This window comes from Corythoichthys intestinalis, chromosome 16, assembly GCF_030265065.1.
Source record: "Corythoichthys intestinalis isolate RoL2023-P3 chromosome 16, ASM3026506v1, whole genome shotgun sequence".
Lineage (NCBI taxonomy): Eukaryota > Metazoa > Chordata > Actinopteri > Syngnathiformes > Syngnathidae > Corythoichthys > Corythoichthys intestinalis.
Genome location: NC_080410.1, coordinates 45,723,836 through 45,748,345, shown reverse-complemented (window position 1 = coordinate 45,748,345; position 24,510 = coordinate 45,723,836). Strand labels below are relative to the sequence as shown.

The window sequence follows — 24,510 nt, the reverse complement described above, 5'->3', positions numbered from 1 at the left end:
CGGCGAAATGCTTTTCCATATGGCACCTCGAAAGCCAACACAGCATTGCCTTTCTTCCATATCCATGTGTGCCGTCTCCATCTCCTAGGGTTTAAATGCTGCACACACTCTGGAATCACAAGACTGAACGAAAGCCAAAGTGTCACATGACGCTGGCCTCCCACAGTCCGGGTCCTGCTATCCTTCTGTGCCTCCTGAACCCGACACAAACATACCCTACACTTTACCCACTTGAAATCCATTGACCTTTTTGTAAAGTAGTAAACAACAGAAGTTAAGAGTGTTTGGTCGCTAATTGTTTGCTTTCCTCTTTCTTCCGCTCAGTCTGTGGTGGTCCTGGCCTGCGTGGGAGTGCTGGGCCTGAGTTTGAGCCTGCTGCTCCTGTTGGTCTTCTTGCTCTGCCTCTGTTGCTGTCGAAGGGAAGCGGACGAAGAAACCAAAAGGCCCGAGAGGACTTGCTGCTTGACGTGGTCGGCCGTCGTCACGGGGCTTATCATATGGTCAGTCGGACTGTTGGCGCGTGCGCTCACACGCACAAATACGCAGTAAGACCGTGGCTCTCTGGATTGAATTACGCAGAGAGCCAAAAAAAGTCACATATTGAACGGAAACGCCATTCTGGTTAATGTAATAAATTGAAGGTCAAATAGGGGTTGGTCAGTGAACTTTGGAATAGACGGCCAATTCATTTTGAGTGGGATGGGCCATAGAAGGAAAAAATAAAGTGGAGAAAAAAAATACTAAATACTATTGACAGGCATATGCCAGTATGAGATTCTGACAGTATGATAACCTTAAGCGAAAATGTCACTTTTTTAGGCAATTACAGCTCTAAAATGTGTTACTTTGAGATACAGTGGTTTGAAAAAGTATCTGAACCTATTGGAATTTCTCACATTTCTGCATAAAATCACCATGAAATGTGTCTTTGGCAAAATCACACAGATGAAAAGCGAGTGTCTGCTTTAACTAAAATCACCCAAAGATTTCTTGGTTTTCATATTTCAACTAGAATAGAATGTAAACAATGACAGAAGGGGAAAAAAATAAGTAAGTGAACGACCACATATGATATTTTGTGCCCGCCCTTTTGCAGGAATAACTTCAACTTCAACCAGATGCTTCCTGTAGCTGCAGATCAGTCTGGCACAGGGGTTTTCAACCCAGTCCTCAAGGCACACTGTGGGTCCTGGTTTTTGTTCCAGCCGATCCAGCAGAGACAGTTGAACCAATGAGGCTTCTGCTAAAACAAGCCACACCTGACTGCAATCAACTGATTGCACTTGTAAAACACCAGATTGGGGAAAAAGTGTTGTCATCTTGTTTGGTAAGAATGAAATCCTGCACCCACAGTGTGCCTTAGTGGAATAGGTTGGGAACCCCTGGTCTGGCACATCGATCAGGACTAATCTTGGCCCATTCTTCTCTACAAAACTGCTGTAGTTCACTCAGATTTAAGGGATGTCTGGCATGAATCGCTGTCTTTAGGTCATGCCACAGCATCTCAATGGGGTTTAAGTCTGGACTTTGACTTGGCCACTCCAGAACAGGCATTTTGTGGTTTTCAAACCATTCTGAAGTTGATTTACTTCTGTGTTTTGGATCATTGTCTTGTTTAGGGCTGTCCCAAACGACTAATTTTCTCCCAATTAGTCAGCCGACTATTTTTACGATTAGTCGACTAATCTAATAATTTAAAAAAAAAAAAAAAATTTTTTTTTTTACTAATTTAGCAATGAAATTTTTGTTGTCGCTTATCAATTCACAAAAAACATATTGGAACACTCAAATTATTTATTAAAGTACAAATAAACACGTAAATAACAATAATAAATCACAAATAAACAATGAGTTCAAATGCTGATAGAATTAACTAGTGTAGCATCCCGATTGATAAGATGGTCTCTTAAACTGATGGTTTACAACTTTTATTCCATCCTTGATGTAAACACACTGTAAGAGCTACGGTGCACACAAATAAAGCAACACAATTAGAAATTAACAAAAACTTTTCACCTTTTTCCTTTTAAACCTTATTTATATATCAATGAATTGCCTATATGAATTGCCTTTACCTTATTACCTTATCATTGACAATCTCTCCCTTGAGTGCAATGACTGTATATACTGTATATATTTATGACCTTTTAACCTTATATAATTTTCTATACATTAAAATAAACCATAACATGAAATACACCTTTCAATTAGCATTAAGAACAATACTAATAGCACTTATAGGCCCATTGTCAATGAAACATTATTATTTAGTAAGGCGACAGCACCCTCTGGTGTACAAAAAATGAAGAAAAAAAAAAATTCAAACTGCGTGAAGGCGCTTGAGTTGTTTATTCACGGCCGACGCGCAGCCAAGCTTGGCACTGAACAGACAGGACAGAAGAGTGTACTCTCCTTTGTTTCTTTGAAATAAGTCAATGTTTTGGACACTCTGGTGCGCTTTTTTTGGCTTTGTGCCGCTTTCCCCGCTTCCAAACAGAGCATCCGACATTCTAACTTTCCACGCATATATTTTTTTAACCCTTCATTAACCGTCGACGGGATGTTGTGCTCGTCGACGGATTTACGTCATCGATGACGTCGACTATGTCGACTAGTCGGGACAGCTCTAGTCTTGTTGCAGCATCCATCCTCTTTTTAGCTTCAACTGTCTGACAGAAGGCATCGGGTTTTCCTGCAAAACATCCTGATAAACTTTTGAATTCATTCTTCCATTAATGATTACAAGTTGTCCAAGCCCTTAGGTAGGAAACAGCCCCAAATCATGATGCTCCCTCCGCTATGTTTCACAGTGGGGATGAGGTGTTGATGTTGGTGAGCTGTTCCATTTTTCCTCCACACATGACATTGTGTATTACTCCCAAACAATTCAACTTTGTTTTCTTCAGTCCACAAAATATTGAGCCAAAACGTCTGTGGGGTGTCCAAGTGCCTTTTTGCAAACATTAAAAGAGCAACAAAAGTTTTTTTGTTGTTGTTTTTTTGACAGCAGTGGCTTTCTCTGTGGAGTCCTCCCTTGAACACCATTCTTGGCCATAGTTTAACATATAATTGATGTGTGCACTGAGATATTGGACTGTGCCACTGATTACTGTAAGTCTTTAGTAGACACTGTAGGGTTCTTTTTTTTTAACCTCTCTGAGTATTCTGCGCTGAACTCTTGGTGTCATCTTTGGTGGACGGCCACTCTTTGGGAGAGAGGCAACAGTGCCAAACACTCTCCATTTGTAGACAACGTCTCTGATTGTAAACTGATGAACATCCAGACTTTTAGAGATGGTTTTGTATAGTTTCCCGGCTTGATATAAATCAACAATTCTTGATCGTTGGTCTCCAGACCGCTCTTTTAACCGAGCCATGAAGCACATCAGGCAATGCTTCTCATTAAGACATTTCCTACCAGGTGTGTGTTTTATAGTGGGCAGGGCAGCTTTAAACCACTCATCAGTGATTGGGGACACACCTGACTTAAAATGTTTGTTAAAAATTGGTTTCATTTGCTCTTTAAGTCTGCTTAGGCAGAGGGTTCACTTACTTATTTTTCCCCCTTCTGCCATTGTTTGCATGCTATGATCATTAAAATATGACAACTTTAAATGTTTGGGTGGTTTTAGTTAAAGCAGACACTGTATTTTCATCGGTGTGATTTTGTCAAAAATCTGATCACATTTGATGGTGATTTTATGCAGAAATGTGAGAAATTCCAAACGTTTCAGATACTTTTACATACAACTATCTAGGTTAAAAAAAATCTATTGAACAGGATTTTTTTTTCAAAACAAATTAGCAAATTGGAACATAAGGCAATTATTGGCAATTTCTCCCAGAAAATGATTGCAATCACAAATGCTTTGGTATTAATATCTTCATTTATTTTACTTGCCATGGAAAAACACGAAAGAAAATTGAGAAAAAAACAAAACAAAAGTAAATGGGAAAAAAAATGTCAAAAATTTAAAAATGGGCCGGACAAAAGTATTCGTACCCTTTGAAAAATCATTTGATGCTTCTCTAATTTGTGTAATTAACAGCACCTGTTACTTGTCTGTGGCACATAACTGGTGGTGGCAATAACTAAATCACTTTTGCAGCCAGTTAAAATGGATTAAGGTTGACTCAACCTCTGTCCTGTGTCCTTGTGTGTACCACATTGAGCATGGAGAAAAGAAAGAAGACCAAAGAACTGTCTGAGGACTTGAGAAGCAAAATTGTGAGGAAGCATGGGAAATCTCAAGGCTACAAGTTAGTGCTGCAACGATCAATCAATTAACTCGAGTATTCGATTAGAAAAAAAATATCGAATTAAATTTTGTTGCTTCGAATATTCATTTAATTAATGGTTTATTTTCAAAAGTTTGCATTTCATCTTATTGATTAGGGTGGATACACTGCCCTCTCTGGTCTGCCTCATTTCATATAGCTGAGTCCAACTGCTCCCTGTTAAGACCAACGTAAGTTTTGTTTGAGCTAATGTTTTTTAATGCATTCGTAAATTACTTGATAGGTATATTTAGCCGTTTTTTTTTTTTTTTTTTTTTTTTTTTTTGTGGGAATGTCTGTCTGAACCATTTGTTAAGAGCATTGTTAAAAAAAAAAAAAAAAAAACCTTAGCATTTTATTGCATTTAAGCTAGCGGACTTTTGCAATGTAAGTTAGGCAATTGTTCTTTTGTTCTACATAAATCATCATTTATTTATTTTTTTTAATACATTTTGAGGCTCAGCTCAGGTATTTTGATTTTTCATGTTCTTTATCCGTTTACTCGATTATTCGAACTAGTTCATCGATTAATCGACTACTAAAATAATCGCTAGCTGCAGACCTACTACAAGTTCATCTCCAAAGACCTGAATGTTCCTGTGTCTACCGTGCGCAGTGTCATCAATAAGTGTAAAGCCCATGGCACTGTGGTTATCCTCCTTAGATGTGGACGGAAAAGAAAAATTGACGAGAGATTTCAACGGAAGATTGTGTGGATGGTGTATAAAAAAACTTCGAATCACATCCAAAGAAGTTCAAGCTATCCTGCAGTCCGAGGGTACAACAGTGTCTACCCGTACTTTCCGTCGGCGTCTGAATGAAAAGGGACTCTGTGGTAGGATACCCAGGAAGACCCCACTTCTGACCCAGATACATAAAAAAGCCAGGCTGGAGTTTGCCAAAACTTACTTGAGAAAGCCAAAAACATTTTGGAAGAACGTTCTCTGGTCAGATGAGACAAAAGTAAAGCTTTTTGGGAAAGAGCATCAACATAGAGTTAACAGGAAAAAAACGAGGCGTTCAAAGAAAAGAACATGGTCCCCACTGTCAAGTTATGCGGGCAGATGAGCGGTGTGGACCCAAATGCAGGGAAAGGGAAGCGAGGCAGATGAACGATGCAAAAATGATTGAATAAAAACCAACAAAAAACAAAGTACGAAACAAAGGCTGTAGTGATCCAAAGAAAGCACAGAGACCAACAAAACTGTTACTAACAAAAGACTGGTTTTCAAAAAAACTTATTTAGAACACGAGGGCTTGGATGGACGAAAATTAATGCTGACCACAACCTGGATATGGACAATGACGCAACAAGGAGTGAAAAGAAACTGGGAGCTTCTATACACACACAGACAAGGGGTAACGACACAATGAGGAAAAGGTGGGTGACACAGGAGGATGCAGGTTGGAGGATAAACTAGGAAAAGGTACAACAGGTGAAATCAATGGACAATCACAGGGACACACTAGGAGGTAACCAACACAAAACCCACAACACCCACAGTCAAACAAGGAGGACGTTCCCTGTTGTTTTGGGGTTGGTTTGCTGCCTCTGGCACTGGACTGCTTGACCGTGTCCATGGCATTATGATGTCTGAAGACTACCAACAAATTTTGCAGCATAATGTAGGGCCCGGTGAGAGAAAGCTGTGTCTCCCTCAGAGGTCATGGGTCTTCCAACAGGACAATGACCCAAAACAGACTTAAAAAAAAACACTAGACAATGGTTTGAGATAAAGCACTGGAGACTTCTAAAGTGGCAAGCAATGAGTCCAGACCTGAATCCCATAGAACACATGTGGAGAGATCTGAAAATGGCACCCTTCAAATCTCAGAGACCTGGAGCAGTTGGCTAATGAAGAATGATCTAAAATTCCAGCAGAGCATGGTAAGAAACTCATTGATGGATACCGGATGCGCTGGTTCGCAGTTATTTTGTCTAAAGGTTGTGCTACCAAGTATTAGGCTGAGGGTGCCAATACTTTTGTCCGGCCTATTTTTGGAGTTTTGTGTAAAATGATAATGATTTTTTTCCCCCCATTGTCGTTTGTGTTTTTTCAATGTGGTACACACAACGACACAGGACAGAGGTTGAGTCAACTTTAATCCATTTTAACTGGCTGTAGGTGTGATTTAGTTATTGCCACCACCTGTTATGTGCCACAGGTAGGTAACAGGTGCGGTTAATTACACAAATTAGAGAAGCATCACATGATTTTTCAAAGGGTGCCAACTAAAGATGTCCGATCACGTCATTTTCAAAGTATCGGAATTGGCAAAAAAATATCTGACATGCCTTTTTTTAATATATATATATATATATATATATATATATTTAATAATTAAATTGTTTTCTAATTGTATTTAACGTTACAGACATAATATGTTACACTCATCCAGAGTCTTTAGTTTAGGCTTAAGGTAGGGTTATCAAATTTATCCCAATAACGGCGGTAATTAATTTTTTCAAAAATGTATCACGTTAAAATAATTATCGCAATTAATGCATGCGCTGCACGACCCACTCACACATTGTCGTGCTCAATCTGTAATGGCGCGCTTTTACCTATATAGAGAGACAAAAGGAAGCGTAAAATGAGTAGAGTGAATTTTGGCAGCCTTTGGAGCCTTTTTTTAATTGGCTAAAGTCTTACAATCCCTCTCCCTACGGTTAGAAATATCATGGAAGGTAATGTGGGGAAGCAAGGTAGCAATTGATCTTTTTTTTAACACCTTAGGTTATTTCCCAACGCAGAGAAGATATATCAATTGGGAGCTCTACGCACAGTCATGGTTCCACTTCCCATCATGCATTTGGGCATGGCTACAGTATCATTTACTGAAAGCTCAACAAATACACTAGATGGTAGGCCTGAACGATATTGGAAAAATCTATTGCTGCGATTTTTTGGGGGTTTGCGATATATTGAGATATTGTATTGCGATAGTAAAAAAATATATATATATTTTTTAAAAGACATTTTTACTAGATGACTTGAATAGCTCTTTGGAAAGACTTTGGATGACTCCTTATGACCACAGTGTACAGTATTCCATCGTTTTTCGCGGTTAATAGGGACCAGAACCCGCCGCGATAAGTGAAAAACCGGGAAGTAGCGCATACACCCCCCCCCCCCCCCCATTTTTTTTGTGTGTGCGCATACACCCCCCCCCCCCCCCATTTTTTTTGTGTGTGTGTGTGCTCAATGTATTTATTCAGATCTAGCACTGGAAAGAGATACATATAAGACATGTTTTTTCTTCACTTTTTCCCCCAAAAGTATGATTTAAAAATAAAAAAATAAAAAAATAAAATATATATATTAGGGCTATCAAAATTAACGCGTTAACGCGCGGTAATTGATTTTTTCAATTAATCACGTTAAAATATTTGACGCAATTAACGCACATGTCCCGCTCAGACAGTATTCTGCCTTTTGGTAAGCTTTACAGCAAGGCGTTTTGTGCTGTCTAACAGCGAACTCTTGTGGTCGCTTTGCGACATGGTTTATTGATTTCTTGCCAGTTCAATATGGCTGCACGACGTCTCTGTTGTGCTTATATGATCCTTGGACAAGATTTGTCCTTAAGTATGGTTGTTGTAAAGAATGTACATATTATGTTAGTAAGCGAAATGTTATATTTTTTTGTATGAGACGCTTTTTGTTTATGTTTAGTTAACCTGTATAGCGTGCTAAGCTAACGTTGTTGCTAATGCAATGCTTGTGTACTTTTTTTTGGTTGTTTTAAGACGGTCTAAAGAGGACAATGGTTTGAGGCCATTTTATTAATAAATCAAATGAAAAAGGAAGAAGTCTGATTATTAAGGCGTCGTTCACTAGCTGTCTAGCTTTGGAAAAAGTAGACGCTTCGGAGTGAGGACAGCATAGACAGATTTAAATGACAGTAGAGTGAAATGCCTACTACAGTCCTTATGTACCGTATGTTGAATGTATATATCCATCTAGTGTCTTATCTTTCCATTCCAACAATTTATTTTACAGAATATATATATAATTCACAGAAAAATATGGCATATTTTATAGATGGTTTGGTGTGCGATTAATTGCGATTAATTATGATTAATTAATTTTTAAGCTGTAATTAACTCGATTAAAATTTTTAATCATTAACCCTAATATATATATATGTATATATATATATATATATATATATATATATATATATATATATATATATATATATATATATATATATATACTTTTTTAATAAATGCATTTTAAGCACTTTAAATGTAATAATTATGATCAGTTTTAAACATAACTGTCCCACTGAATCATTTTTAAACAAGAATAAAGCACTGTAGTAGAAAAATGCTTGGCTTTATTAAATGCTTTTGTTTACCGAACATGGCTGTGACTCTTGGAGTGACATGTAGAAATTACAAACTCCTCATAATCACTTCTGGCGTTTATTTTATATGTCTCGAACATTCTCCCCCCACAGACACACACATTCATTCCAGCCCGCGCTCCTTTGCAGAAACTGTTTAACAAGTTAAACAGTTTGATTGACCGATTGCTGCCCGGCTTCTTTGACCAGATCAAAGCCATCGTTAACTTTAATAAGCAAGTGCCGCAGTGACCTGGGAAAGGGGGTGAGAGAGGCTGTGCGAGCCAATGAAGCAGATCAAGGGTTTGTGGATCAGAAAAAAAGCCAAAAAAACTATCGCACGTCCTTGCGATGGGACTATCGCGCATGCGCACATCGCGATGGCGATGTTTAAACGATATATCGTTCAGGCTTACTAGATGGCAATATTTAGTCACAATATACAAAGTCACAAGTCTTTCTATCTGTGGATCCCTCTCACAGGAAGAATGTTAATCATGTAAATGCCATCTTGAGGATTTATTGTCATAATAAACAAATACAGTACTTATGTACTGTACGTTGAATGTATATATTTGTCCGAGTTTTATTCATTTTTTTCTTAATGCGTTGCCAAAATGTATATGATTGGGAAAAATTATCAGGAATGATTGGAATTGAATCGGGAGCAAAAAAAAAAGCAATCAGATCGGGAAATATCGGGATTGGCAGATACTCAAACTAAAACGATCGGGATCGGATCGGGAGCAAAAAAACATGATCGGAACAACCCTAGTGGCAACACTTTTGTCCGGCCCATTTTGGGGGGTATTGTGTAAAATGATCATGATTTCATTTTTTTTTTTTTTCATTCTCTTTTGTGTTTTTTTTTTATTGCAAGCAAAATAAACGAAGATATTACTACCAAAACATTTGTCATTGCAATCATTTTCTTGGAGAAATCGAGCATTATCTGACAGAATTGCAGGGGTGCCAATAGTTTTGGCCAGCACTGTGTGCACCAAAAATAGTCAGATCCAGAACCACCGAGGTAAACTCCAACAGTCTTTTTTTCCCAGGTCCTCTGCTTGTCTGCATGCCATGTTATTTTTACACACTGCACACCTTGAACTTGTGACTTTCAAGCTCCTTTAAGTATGTGTCATCCTGTAATGTAGTTAGGCTATGGTTATTGCCAGCAGCTGTTGTTAAACACAAGTCCTGTTGTGATTTTAAGTGAGTGAGCGTGATGCCGTTTAGTCCAGCATTTTTTTTTCTACTCGACCCTCGCGCCTCTTTAAAGTGGTCTGCTTCTTAATTTTTTATAATACTATCAGACACTCAGCAACAGCTGCGTACGTCGTTCTAGTAAATCATATAATTTCAAACAAACATTTTGGACGTGGGAGAAGCTGGCCAGACGTGCACAATAATGTTGGGGAATTAAAATCTATAAATGAGCGCTTGAGTTTCTTCCTCTCTAAATGAAAAGGACATGGTTTGTTGTCTTAATGTTCTTTTTTTTTAATCGAGTTTTAAGATTTGATTGCTCCTAATTGAAAGTGTGCTCGTTTCATATTTGTCATCTACGTTAGCTAGCCAGAAACAAAGAAGCGTTGTCATGAAACACAAAAGGTTTGTTATATTAAATATGAACATGAGGCTTCCCAATGTTACGTATGTACATTTGTCACATAACAAGTCTTGCTATGCAGGAAGCAAATGAGACTCAATGTACTTTTGATGGCTCATCTTTAAAAACTGCATCTTTTTCTCCTGCTGTTTTGTGTGTGCACAAGTTGACAATAGCGAACCTTTGAGAAACATAAGCAGCCAAATTAAAAGCATCATATCACCAAGCCTACAAATTTAAGTGAAATAGGCTCATCCGTTATCAATTTAAAGCAAAATTCCTATTCTGATCTCTGTGACCTTTGACCTCATGACCCCAAAATGTAATTACCGCTTCTGTTTCAAATAACGTACAGTATATGTCCTGCAACTTTGATAATAATCCCCCAGGCCCCCACATGGTGTCTACGGGTAAATACACTGCTGGCCAAAAGTATTGGCACCCCTGCAATTCTGTCCAATAATGCTCAATTTCTCTCAGAAAAAAATTGCAAATACAAATGCTTTGGTAGTAATATCTTCATTCATTTTGCTTGAAATGGAAAAACACAAAAAATCATGGGAAATTTTTTAAACATCATTATCATTTTACACAAAACTCCAAAAATGGGCACCCAAAAGTACTGGCACCCTTTGAAAATCATGTGATGCTTCTCTAATTTGTGTAATTAACAGCACCTGTTACTTACCTGTGGCACATAACAGGTGGTGGCAATAACTAAATCACACGTACAGCCAGTTAAAATGGATTAAAGTTGACTCACCCGCTGTCCTGTGTCTTTGTGTGTACCACATTGAAAAATCTCAAAAGAGAATGCGAAAAAAAATCATTATCATTTTACACAAAACTCCAAAAATAGTCCGGACAAAAGTATTGGCACCCTCAGCCTAATACTTGGTAGCACAACCCTTAGACGAAATAACTGCGAACAACCGCTTCCGGTATCCATCAGTGAGTTTCTTACTATGCTCTGTCGGAATTTTAGACCATTCTTCTTTGGCCAACTGCTCCAGGTCTCTGAGATTTGAAGGGTGCCTTCTCCAAACTGCCATTTTCAGTCTCTCCACAGGTGTTCTATGGGATTCAGGTCTGGACTCATTGCTGGCCACTTCAGAAGTCTCCAGTGCTTTATCTGAAACCATTGTCTAGTGTTTTTTTTAAGTCTGTTTTGGGTCATTGTCCTGTTGGAAGACCCATGACCTATGAGGGAGACCCAGCTTTCTCACACCGGGCCCTACATTATCCTGCAAAATTTGCTGGTAGTCTTCAGACTTCATAATGCCATGCACCTGGTCAAGCAGTCCAGTGCCAGAGGAAGCAAAGCAACCTCAAAACATCAGGAAATCGCCGCCATGTTTGACTGTGGGGACCGTGTTCTTTTCTTTGAAGGCCTCGTTTTTTCCCCTGTAAACTCTATGTTGATGCCGTTTCCCAAAAAGCTCTACTTTAGTCTCATCTGTCCAGAGAACATTCTTCCAAAACATTTTTGCCTTTCTCAGTTAAGTTTTGGCAAACTCCAGCCTGGCTGTGTGGGGTCCTCCTAGGTATCCTACCATAGAGTCCCTTTTCATTCAGACGCCGGCGGATAGTACAGGTTGACACTGTGGTACCCTCGGACTGCAGGACAGCTTGAACTTCTTTGGATGTGAGTCGAGGTTCTTTATCCACCATCCGCACAATCTTTTGTTGACACTTATTCATAACACTGCAGCGCACGGCAGACACAGGAACTTTCAGGTCTTTAGAGATGGACTTGTAGCCTTGAGATCGCCCATGCTTCCTCACAATTTTGCTTCTCTAGTCCTCAGACAGTTCTTTGGTGTTCTTCTTTTCGCCATGCTCAATGTGGTACACACAAGGACACAGGACAGAGGGTGAGTCAACTTCAATCCATTTTAACTGGCTGCAAGTGTGATTTAGTTATTGCCACCACCTGTTATGTGCCACAGGTAAGTTAGTAAGTAAATTAGAGAAGCATCAAATGATATTTCAAAGGGTGCCAATACTTTTGTCCGGCCCTTTTTTGGAGTTTTGTGTAAAATGGTTCTAATTCATTCATTTTTTCCCCATTTTCGTTTCTGATATTATTACCAAAGCATTTGTAATTGCAATCTTTTTTTGGGAGAAATTGAGCGTTATCTGACAGAATTGCAGGGGTGCCAATACTTTTGGCCAGCAGTGTATTCCTAAGAGAGATGTCTGTTTTGGCTTTAGATCGCAAACGTCTTTGATCATTGATTATTGCTCGTGTCGCGTGCAAGAACTGCTCGGATTTAGCTTAAATTCTGAGCAGTTCTTGAATGCGACACCAGCAGCTATGGGGCCAAGCAAGCTTAAACATCATCTCCAAACCCAAACAAAACACCTGGCGCTTCAAAGCAAGTCGATTGAAAATTTTGTTCGCTTTCGTGAATACACAGAACTTTTTTGAGAAAAAACACAAAGTTAAATGAGAAAGCCCTCAAAGCCAGTTACCTTGTTGCTAATTGTTGGTAAATCCAAAAAGTCCCACACTGTGGCAGAGACATTAATACTACTTGCCTGCGAAGCCATTGTCAGCGAGATGCTCGATGTGGTTAAAGACATTGCTAAAGTCCCCCTGTCTGATAATTCTGAGCTTTTCAAGCCTAACTGCTAACTGCTATAAAAAAATAAATAAAATAAAATAAAATAAAAACAGAGACTGAGAGCTGTTGACAACGATTCCTGACAGGATGTCGGCTTTGTGTTCATCTAAACAGGCTCAGGTTTCACACTGCGTAAGTACAAGTATTGAGAAAATGTTTTTATATTTAAAAAAGTAATTTTGGAAGTTGTCACACATTTAGTGCACACAACTTTGGTTTTATCCAGATTTCCATTAGGCAGCTTTTTGAAACGGAATTTGCCATGAAACAGTCCTGGGTCATTATCCTCACTCATCATGGCTGGTTGCATTTTGTCCTGCATTGCCGCGCGGAGAATGTAAACATCAGCGTGTGGGACTAAGGGAGGCAGTTGTGGCCAAATTTAGTGTGAACAGTAAATTGCGTTATTATTTGGTCTGTCAAAATTATTGCGTTAACGGGCGGTAATTAATTTTTTAAATTAATCACGTTAAAATATTTGACGCAAATCACGCACATGGCCCGCTCAGATTAAAATGACAGCAGTGTGATGTCCGCTCGTTACTTGTTTTTTGTTGTTTGGCGCCCTCTGCTGGCGCTTGGGTCCAAATGATTTTATGGGCTTGGGGAGTGAGTATGGTGTAATGACATCAACAATGGCGAGCTACTAGTTTATTTTTTGATTGAAAATTTTACAAATTTTAATAAAACAAAAACATTAAGAGGGGTTTTAATTAGAGATGCGATCGGGTCCGATCACGTCATTTTCAAAGTATCGGAATCGGCAAAAAAATATCGGCCATGCTTTTTTTTTTTAATATATACTATATATATATTTTTTTAATTGAATCTTTTTCTAATTGTATTTAACGTTACAGACACAATATGTTACACTCACCCAGAGTCTTTAGGCTTAAGGTAGGGTTAGCAAATTTATCCCAATAACGGCAGTAATGAATTTTTAAAAAAATGTATCACGTAAAAATATTTAACGCAATTAATGCATGCGCAGCACGACCTACTCATGCATTGTCGCGCTCAATCTGTAATGTCGCTGTTTTACCTATATAGAGAGATAAAAGGCAGTGAAAAATGAGTAGTGTTACAATCTCTCTCCCAATGATTAGAAATATCATGGGAAGCAAAGTGGGGAAGCAAGGTCGCATTTGATCTTTTTCTTAACAACTTATGTTATTTCCCATCGCAGAGAAGATATATCAATTGGTAGCACTACGTACAGTCATGGTTCCACTTCCCATCATGCCATGTAGCCATGGCTACAGTATCATTTACTGAAAGCTCAACAAATAAATTAGATGGCAATATTTAGTCATAATATACAAAGTCACAAGTCTTTCTATTCCTGGATCCCTCTCACAGAAAGAATGTTAATAATGTAAATGCCATCTTAAAGATTTATTATCATAATGAACAAATACAGTACTTATGTATTGTATGTTGAATGTATATATTCGTCCGAGTTTTATTCATTTTTTCCTAATGCATTGCCAAAATGTATATGATCGGGAAAAATTATCGGGAATGATTGGTATTGAATCGGGAGCAAAAAAAAGCAATCGGATCGGGAAATATCGGGATCGGCAGATACTCAAACTAAACCGATCGTGATCGGATCGGGAGCAAAAAAACATGATCGGAACAACCCTAGTTTTAATATAAAATTTCTATAACTTGTACTAACATTTATCTTTTAAGAACTATATGTTTTTCTATCCATGGATCACTTTAAGTGAATGTTAGTAATGTTAATGCCATCTTGTTGATTTATTGTTAGAATAAACAAATACAGTACTTATGTACCGTGTGTTGAATGTATATATCAGTCTTGTGCCTTTTTTTTTCATTCCAACAATAATTTACAGAAAAATATGGCATATTTTATAGATTGTTTGAATTGCGATTAATTACGATTAATTAATTTTTAAGCTGTAATTAACTTGATTAAAAATTTTAATCGTTTGACAGCCCTAATTATTATTATTATTATTTTTTTTTAATGCGTTCATATTTCCAGATTAATCATGGTCGTTAACGTGTTATTGTTGACAGGCCTAGTATTAACATATCGTGAGATCATCGTTATCGTAACCTTTGTATCACAAATCGTATCGCATCGTATCTTGAGGCACCCAGATTTTCACACCCCATAAGGACATTCAGATACCTATTCTCTGGGTCTAAGCAGCTAAACAGGACAGGTTAAACTAAATAGTTGGAATATCTGAAGATGACAAGCATTATGGGGAATTTTGCTTTGACGACAGCTGGCACTGAATAAGTCAACTGTGAATAAAATAATGCTAAAAAGAACAAATATTAGTTGACATAATTATTTGAATTGACAGGAATGTTTTGATCCTCTGACGATTCCTCGAACCGCCCACGCGTATTTTTAGTATTTATCGCATTCATCTAGAAGGCTTTTCCTTTCTCATAAACATCAATGTGTCAGCCCCTTTATGTCCTATCTCATCTAGACGTATTAATGTGTCATAAATGTCAAAATTGGCTCTGATATGCCTTCAGATTGGCTCGAAAATTAATGAAAGCCACGTTGTCCGAGTTATGGCGCATGAGCCGAAACACAAATATCTTAAAAGAGCGTGACGCAAGTTGAATAGCATAACAGGACGCCTTGTAGTTCAAAATATCCGTCACTGTTGCTTTGCTACACTGCCATTGTGCTGCAGAACTGAATGGTATCCACTTGAAAGTCATACACGCTGTTCATTAAACTTACAGCGTTAACGCAACGTAACAGGGAGCATTTACAAAAAGTGTGACGGCGACAGACGTCTAGGACTGGAAAAGACGAGCATCGATCATTCACTGACAGCTTTATTTATTTTTAACGAGGCCGGTTCAGCTGCTTAGACACGGAGAATAGGAATCGAGTAATCGACTGAAAATTCTATCGATTAATCGAGTAATCGGATAAAACAAATATATTTTTAGGTGAAGAGCAATATATGAGAAAACAAGACATTTCATCTAATCTTGAACCATTATTAGTCAATCACTGTCTTTATTTTCGATGTATATTGTTGAAAACAGCCAACAATTGCATCTCAGATGTAACTAGAATAAAAAAAAAAAGACTAATTCACTGCTTTCACTCAAAAAACCTTAAGATGTTATTAGAAAAAAAATATATATATATATAATATACACCTAAAAATGCCTTTACGCTTGATAACACACATCACTTAAAAGTTAGGATTTTTTTCCCACGTGTTTCAATTGAACTTCTATTTGTGTCAAGCCATTTTTAAGTTCTAGTTAAGTTTTAAGTTAGTCTAAACTGTGAGTCCTGATAGGATTTTGAGTTTTTGCAGTGTTCAAAATAAATGTACAATACAGGCTGTATTGGAGCGCATTAGGGACTAGTGCTACTTGGTGTTTTATCCAGCAATGACTACTGAGCTAAAATTGATAGTTAGCATTATTGAGTTTTTATTTTACACCCTCATCACTTCACAACGCTATGTTATGTTAAAGCCTGTATGTAAGACACGTTAGCCACGCATCGAAAGTGGTCATAATTAATAGAAACCTAGCCCTCTGCAGGGCTAACGTTACGTAAGCTAGTGACAGTAACGTTAATCTTATTTATTAGCGCTTAGCGCTCTTTGTTAGCGCTTTACTGCTTTAAGATGGCGGCTGTTTACTAACGCTGCCCGGACGCGGCCGAGTCATTACACATCTAGTTCAACATACATGTGATCTCTATGAGACTCATCAGACGCTACCTGCTACCAACGTACTGTAGCATCGTGCGGGCTAGTATTTAGCAACGTCTGCGTCATTTGTAGCGGCTGTCGGCTGCAGTAAGTTTTTTTTTTTTTTTTTTTTTGCTTCTTCCTCTATGCACGTGACATCAGAGCGTTGTCCCGCATTAAAAGTAGTCCGAGCAAAACGTGATGCTTTGAGCTGTCAAAATAAACGATTACTCGAGGTGAATAAAATTACTCGGATCAGTTTTTAAACTCGAGTTACTCGAGTTGCTCGAGTATTCGTTTCAGCTCTAGTCTGTAGAGTTTTAATGTATCAGATTACAGTGGGACAGAAAGGAAAGTAGCAGACAGAAGAGGAGAAGAACAAACAACAAGAAATACATAATTGCACGTCTATGCTACCTATGTCCATACTGGTGCTATCGTTAGCTAATTACAAAGGGCCATACAAAACGAATGTCCTACAATTATCACGGGATTAGTCAAAAATGAAAAATTCAAAATACAAAATTCAAGCTTGGACACATGTATTGAACATAACTTCATGTTTTACATAATTCCTCACTAACATGCCCTAGCATGTAGCAGTCCACCATGTTGCTTTGGGAGGAATTCTCATATACCGTAATTTTCAGACTATTAAGCGCACCTGACTGTAAGCTGACACCAACCAAGTTTGACACGAAAACGGCATTTGTTCATAGATAAGCTGCACTGGACTATATGCCGCAGCTGTCCTCACTGTATTATGGGATATTTACACCAAAAGATGTTAACCGGTAACACTTTATTTGACAGTGGCATCATAAGACTGTCATAAGACCAAATGAACCACCAGGAAGCTTTGAACCAATTGGCTGCAAATCTTCATTGTTTCAAGAAGCTTCATTTGGCCATCACTACCTCCTTAGGGGAGAAAGTCAACCTCTGCTGCCACCTGCTGTCAACACTGTTGTTGTCCAACATGTCCCCTAGCATGCATTGCAGCACTACAGATGTAAATAACAATCAAAATTGATGTTCTGTGCTAATTATTTCTTCAGTTACTGTTCCAGTTGTTTCATTAATTGCTATTTATGGCATTTGGTAACACTTTATTTGACAGTTGCGCCATAAAATTGTTATAAGACCATCATAATTATGAAATGACACTGCCATGAGCATTATTGAATGCCTATGACAGATGTCGTTTTGTGTCATCCGGCCAACTATCTCACTTTTGAAAGGATGTAAAAGGTCCGAGCTGGACATAAATAGAGTTAGTGACATAATTTGCCAGATGACACTTCATGACATCTGTCATAAGTATTCATTACAGTAACACTTGGTAACTTTTCAATTTTGGTCGATTTTAGCGACGCCCGAACAGTGTTTTAAAATCATCAATCAATCTCTCGGTCGCCTGCGGATGGATTAAACGACCTTTCTGTTTCCAGTGGCTGTGTGAAGGATGAAGTTACGTAGTATTGCTTTAATGTCCATGATAATTTCATAATTATGACGTTCTTATGGCAATCTGGTGATGTTGCTGTCAAGTGTTACCGAGTAACCCAAATGCATAAAAAAATTAGCCGCCAAAACAGGAAGTTACTATGAGCGGTTACCATAGAAACGAATGTGGAATGGGAAGCTTTCTAACAATTTGTATTCGAAATCCTCTTCGTGCATTCGTTTAATATTCTTCATTCTACATACACTCACCAGCCACTTTATTAGGTACACCATGCTAGTAACGGGTTGGACCCCCTTTTGCCTTCAGAACTGCCTCAATTCTTCGTGGCATAGATTCAACAAGGTGCTGGAAGCATTCCTCAGAGAGTTTGGTCCATATTGACATGATGGCATCACACGGTTGGTGCAGATTTGTCGGCTGTACATCCTTGATGCGAATCTCCCGTTCCACCACATCCCAAAGATGCTCTATTGGATTGAGATCTGGTGACTGTGGAGGCCATTTGACGACAGTGAACTCATTGTCATGTTCAAGAAACCAGTCTGAGATGATTCCAGCTTTATGACATGGCGCATTATCCCGCTGAAAGTAGCCATCGGAAGTTGGGTACATTGTGGTCATAAAGGGATAGACATGGTCAGCAACAATACTCAGGTAGGCTGTGGCGTTCCAACGATGATCAATTGGTACCAAGGGGCCCAAAGAGTGCCAAGAAAATATTCCCCTCACCATTACACCCACACCACCAGCCTGAACCGTTGATACAAGGCAGGATGGATCCATGGTTTCATGTTGTTGATGCCAAATTCTGACCCTACCATCCGAATGTCGCAGCAGAAATCGAGACTCATCAGACCAGGCAACGTTTTTCCAATCTTCTATTGTCCTATTTTGATGAGCTTGTGCAAATTGTAGCCTCAGTTTCCTGTTCTTAGCTGAAAGGAGTGGCACCCGGTGTGGTCTTCTGCTGCTGTAGCCCATCTGCCTCAAAGTTTGACGTACTGTGCTTTCAGAGATGCTCTTCTGCCTACCTTGGTTGTAACTGGTGGTTATTTGAGTCACTGTTGCCTTTCTATCAGCTCGAACCAGTCTGGCCATTCTCCTCTGACCTCTGGCATCAACACGGCATTTCCGCCCACAGAACTTCCGCTCATTGGATATTTTTTTCTTTTTCGGACCATTTTCTGTAAACCCTAGAGATGGTTGTGCGTGAAACTCCCAATAGATCAGCAGTTTCTGAAATACTCAGACCAGCCCTTCTGGCACCAACAACAACCATGCCATGTTCAAAGTCACTCAAATCACCTTTCTTTGCTCTGTTTGAACTGCAGGATATTGTCTTATACCATGTCTACATGCCTAAATGCACTGAGTTGCCGCCATGTGATTGGTTGATTAGAAATTAAGTGTTAACGAGCAGCTGGACAGGTGTACCTAATAAAGAGGCCTGTGAGTGTACATTATGAGGCAATAACAAAATGGTAACGCATAGACACTAAGGAAACTAACTTCAATCAGATTACTGGTTTGGAAAAACGAAGGCGTTAGATTGCTCGTAACTGAAAGAAAGTAATCATATTACAATAAGTAACGCGTTAGTGACAACACTACATAGGATAGATATCAAGTTGTCAAGTCTGACTTTATCAGCGTTAATGTATGACTGATACCCCATCGCCTTGCTGTGCTCTAATCTCACTATTAGCGCGGCCTAAATGGAACCGCGGGCTCTGATGTATTCCGGGGAGGCGCATTTTCAGATAAGTGACACATTTCTGCTCTCATTTTAATCCCAAAAGCTGGAGCAAATGTACTGCGGGAACTCCTAAGTATCGATAATGATACTTTACCAAACAGAAAGCTCTCTTGCAAGTTAATCCTAACAACACTGGAGTAGATTTAGGAGGAAGAATTGGAATCCCTTCCAGGGTCACAACGGGTTACCAGGAACAATAAGATTAGCGGACAGTGACGCAGGAGGGAGAAAATCCTACTGATAGCTTTCCAGTGACTGGTTGATTGGCTGGACAGTGGTTGGTGATGGGAAAGTGTTTTTTGTCAAGAAAACACCTTCCCTGATAATCAGGACGGTTTTGAGCCCAATTCCCACTTTGCGATTATCGCACGTCTGGAAAGGATTATTCTGTTTATCTTGTGGTGTTGTTTGTGTTAAGACTGATCTTTTTCTATCTGATCACTTCGGTAAAGTTGAACTCGGTATAATTTTACAAGGTGTACTGGTATGTTAACTTGCGGACGTGGAAAGGAGGGGTGGAACCGTTTTCCAAAAGGAGCCGGTGCAAACAAGTGCTGTTTTCGTCAATAATGACCAAGGGCATACAGTGCCCCCCGTAATTATTGGCACCCCTGAAAAAGATGTGTTTTATAGCTTCTAATATTTTTTTTCAAATAATATGGGACCTTGATTGAAAAAAAAGAAAAATCCAACCTTCAATACAAGTGCGTTTATTCAGTGGGGAAAAAATTCCACATAAATAAAAAATTATTTGACATCAAAAAATGTGTGTCACAATTATTAGCACCCCTGGTGTTAATACTTTGTACTACCCCCTTTTGCCAACAAAACAAGGTCTGGGGACTGAGATGGCCATGGGAGGAGCTTGATTTTGTGTCTGGTGAAGCATTTCTGTGTAGATTTGGCCATATGTTTAGGGTCATTGTCTTGCTGAAAGACCCAGTGACGACCCATCTTCAGCTTTCGGGCAGAGGGCAACAGATTTTGATTTAAAATGTCCTGGTATTTCAAAGCATTCGTGATGCCATGCACCCTAACAAGGTTCCCAGGGCCTTTGGAAGCGAAACAGCCCCACAGCATCACTGACCCACCCCCATACTTCACAGTGGGTATGAGGTGCTTTTCAGCATGCGCATCTTTCATGGCACGCCAGACCCACTTAGTGTTTGTTGCCAAAAAGCTCAATCTTGGTCTCATCTGACCAAAGCACACGGTCCCAGTTGATGCCTGGGACCGTGTTTATTTTTGTGGCCAAATCTACACAGAAATGGTTCACTAGACACAAAATCAAGCTCCTCCGATGGCCATCTCAGTCCCCAGAACTTGTTTTGTTGGCAAAAGGGGGTTGTACAAAGCATTAACACCAGGGGTGCTAATAATTGTGACATACATTATTTAATGTCAAATAATTTTTTCTTTATGTGGGATTTTTTCCCCACTAAATGAATGCACTTGTATTGAAGGTTGGTTTTTCTCTTTTTTTTCCCATTAAGGTCCATATTATTTGAATTTAAAAAATATATATTAGAAGCTAAAAAACACATCTTTTTTAGGGGTGCCAATAATTATGGAGGGCACTGTAGGTTTGCATAGGGACGGTAGGAACATAACACTACCTACTACCACTACCTACCTACATAACTTTTCAGGATGCTGAAATCGTCCCCAACAACTTTTACCTTATTTGCATTGTATAATGAGTTGAGTTATAAACACTGCTAGCCAAAAGTATTGGCACCGCTGCAATTCTGTCACATAATGCTCAATTTCTCCTGGAAAATGGTTGCATTTACAGTGTATCACAAAAGTGAATCCACCCGTCGCATTTCTGCAGATATTTAACTATATCTTTTCATGGGACAACACTGACAAAATGATACTTTGACACAATGAAAAGTAATCTGTGTGCAGCTTATATAATAGAGTTCATTTATTTTCCCCTTAAAATAACTCAAAACATAGCCATTCATATCTAAACCCCTGGCAATAAAAGTGAGTACACCCCTTTGAAAAAACGTACATCCCTAAATGTCCAAATTGAGTACTGCTTGTCATTTTCCCTCCAAAAGGGGAAATGAAAAAAAAAATATATATATATATGTATCATGTGACTAGTCACAGGAGTGCTGTCAGCAACGCCAGTCTAGCTTTTTTTTATGTCTCTGGGTCAGAAGTGGGGTCTCCTGGGTATCCTACCATAGAGTCTAGGGATGTGACAAAATATCGAAATGGTGGTATATCGTGATACTTTGTATCCCAAAAGTTAATCGATATGCTCCAGCCACGAATCGAGATATCGTTTTAAAAAGGTGTCAATGTTTAATAAACAAAAAACAAAAACAAAAAAACAACCAGCAAGTTGCTCCCAAAATCTTCCACCATGATGGTGTCTCAGGTTGCCAGGCTGCCATTGACGGTCCTCGATAACCAATCCATTTAGACTGGGAACGTTCGTTCATTCGAAACCAGAGCATTCACAGTCATTCTGTCCGATTTTCGGGGCATTTAGACGTTACTTGCTGTTCATTTACAGGTCATTTCCTGTTGAGTTTGAGTCACTGCCTAAACATTTGGGTGATTCCCAGGTCACTTCCTGTTCTGTAACTCAAAATAAAAAGGAAGGGACCAATAAATACCCCAAAATCAACAGGAGGTAACTGAAAATCAACAGGTAAATGACCTTAAATGGCTCAAAATTACCTCATTGCCTGGCATTGGCTGCCAATGACGGCCATAGACGTCCAATCCGTTTGAAGTGGGAGGGTTGGCAGCGGCCACCCTCCCAGTTTTGGAGTTTTGTGTAAAATGATAATGATTTAATTTTCTCCATTTTCTTTTGTTTTTTTTTCATTGCAATCAAAATAAATAACGATATTACCACCAAAGCAGAGGTTGTGCTAGACTTTTGTCTGTCATTTTGACTGACAGGGTCATAAAAATCCGGTCATAATCTATTTTTACCTGTCACTTAAATTTTGAAAATGATAATAATGACATATTCAATAGTATTTAGTTTTCATTCATTTTTAATTAATATTCTGTACGAACAAGCTTAACAGAGAATCCACACCGTGCCATCACACATCAAGCAGATGAATATGTAACTTTTTCTCCGCAGTGACAAAAACAGCTGACTGTGGCCCCAGTAGGTAGGCTACATATGGAACAATGAAATTAACAGTTCACCTGCTGTGGCCTGAACGCAGTCTCACACCTTCCTCCTTGCTGCCGCTTGTTCGCTCAGTAGTTGCCGAGAGCTGATTGCTTGTTTGTCCTTCATCCTCCACTGCACCAGTCCCTCTTTTTTCACCTCTTATATCAACACCATCGTCGTTTTGGGGGTTTTTGAAGAAACTTCGGACACTCAGTTGCCTTGACATTTTTCCGAGTAAGGCCAACGACGTCATGCATCAAGAGAGACAATAGCTAACTAATATGCTCACTCGCCACCCTGTGGCCTGGGGTGTCAATTGCAACCTGTCAAAATGACAGATGGACTTCAGTTTTTTCCGTCACCCTTTTAAGAAACCGGTCAACGACGGAAAATATTCGGTTAACGCGACCCCTGTACCAAAGCATTTGTAATTGCAGTCATTTTCTGGGAGAAATTGAGCATTATCTGACAGAATTGCAGGGGTGCCAATACTTTTGGCCATCAGTGTATGTAGGTTAACATGTCGTTCCATGTAATAACCCACAAAGATCAACCACTGCAGATTTCATGTATATGAAACAAGGGGAAATTCCCCCATTTTGAAAAAATGACTTTCTTCCATGAAAATAACAATTTTATCTTTTTTCATTTTTAAATAAGACACATCATTTTTGAGAAGTGTAGCCCTGACCTATGTTCTGTTTTGTCTTATTAATTAATGTCCCGTCCCCAGCAAAAAGTGTACATGCTGGTTATGCGGTTATAGCGTCCCTACCAATGTTAAGACCAAACCTGCGCCCTTGACGATGACAATAATGAAAATATTTCGTCGGCGAACAATTTTTTTCTTGACGATGACGAGCTAAAAACGTGGCTTGGGAGACTAGAACATCACAAGACAAATGCCAGTTTTCGTCTGCCTGGACAACTACGAGACGAAAATGCAACATTGGTTCATCATATCTTCACAATGTTTGACATTTTCATATTGTACGTGGAGTACGTCAGCTTGCATCGTGGTAGCGTTTGGGTCGTGTACTTAATGTGGCCCGGTCTGAACAGGTCCTGATCTGATTTGGGCACTTGCAAAAAAATAGTGTGAACAGTCAGCCCTAGAAATCATATTTGAGAAGGAATCTGTTTGGAATCCGATATGTCTGTTGTCTAAACACAACCTAAATCCGCCTAAAAACATCATATTTTTGTCATTCCTGTGTACCGCAGCGCATAAACAGTTCACGGTTTGAGACTGTTTAAATCGTTATATTGATTGCGCTCTAACCTTATAGGACAAAAGCAGACTTGCAAGTCTCCTTATGATGTGTCCCTCATCTTCTTCACAGTTCTGCTGTAGGAGTGGGTTTCTATGGAAACAGCGAGACAAATGACGGCGTGTATCAGTTAACCTACTCCATCTACAATGCTGATCGCACTTTGGGCAGCATCAACAACCTGGTGAGTCATGACTTCACTTATGAAATCTCTAGTTTCCTCAAGATCTTTTGTTGAGGGCTTTAACAATACAGCAACTGAGGGGAAAATA

General features: G+C 39.0%; 1 protein-coding gene across 2 annotated transcripts in view; it reads left to right on the top strand.

Annotated features, from left to right (window-relative positions):
* The window catches only part of ttyh2l (tweety homolog 2, like), a 121,726-nt gene that overhangs the window by 14,730 nt on the left and 82,486 nt on the right, over window positions 1-24,510 (top strand). For both annotated transcript variants that reach the window (XM_057817344.1, XM_057817345.1), the window contains exons 2-3: window positions 325-500; window positions 24,311-24,422. In XM_057817344.1, coding sequence (XP_057673327.1) covers window positions 325-500; window positions 24,311-24,422 — 288 coding nt within the window. The remainder of the gene's footprint in view (window positions 1-324; window positions 501-24,310; window positions 24,423-24,510) is intronic.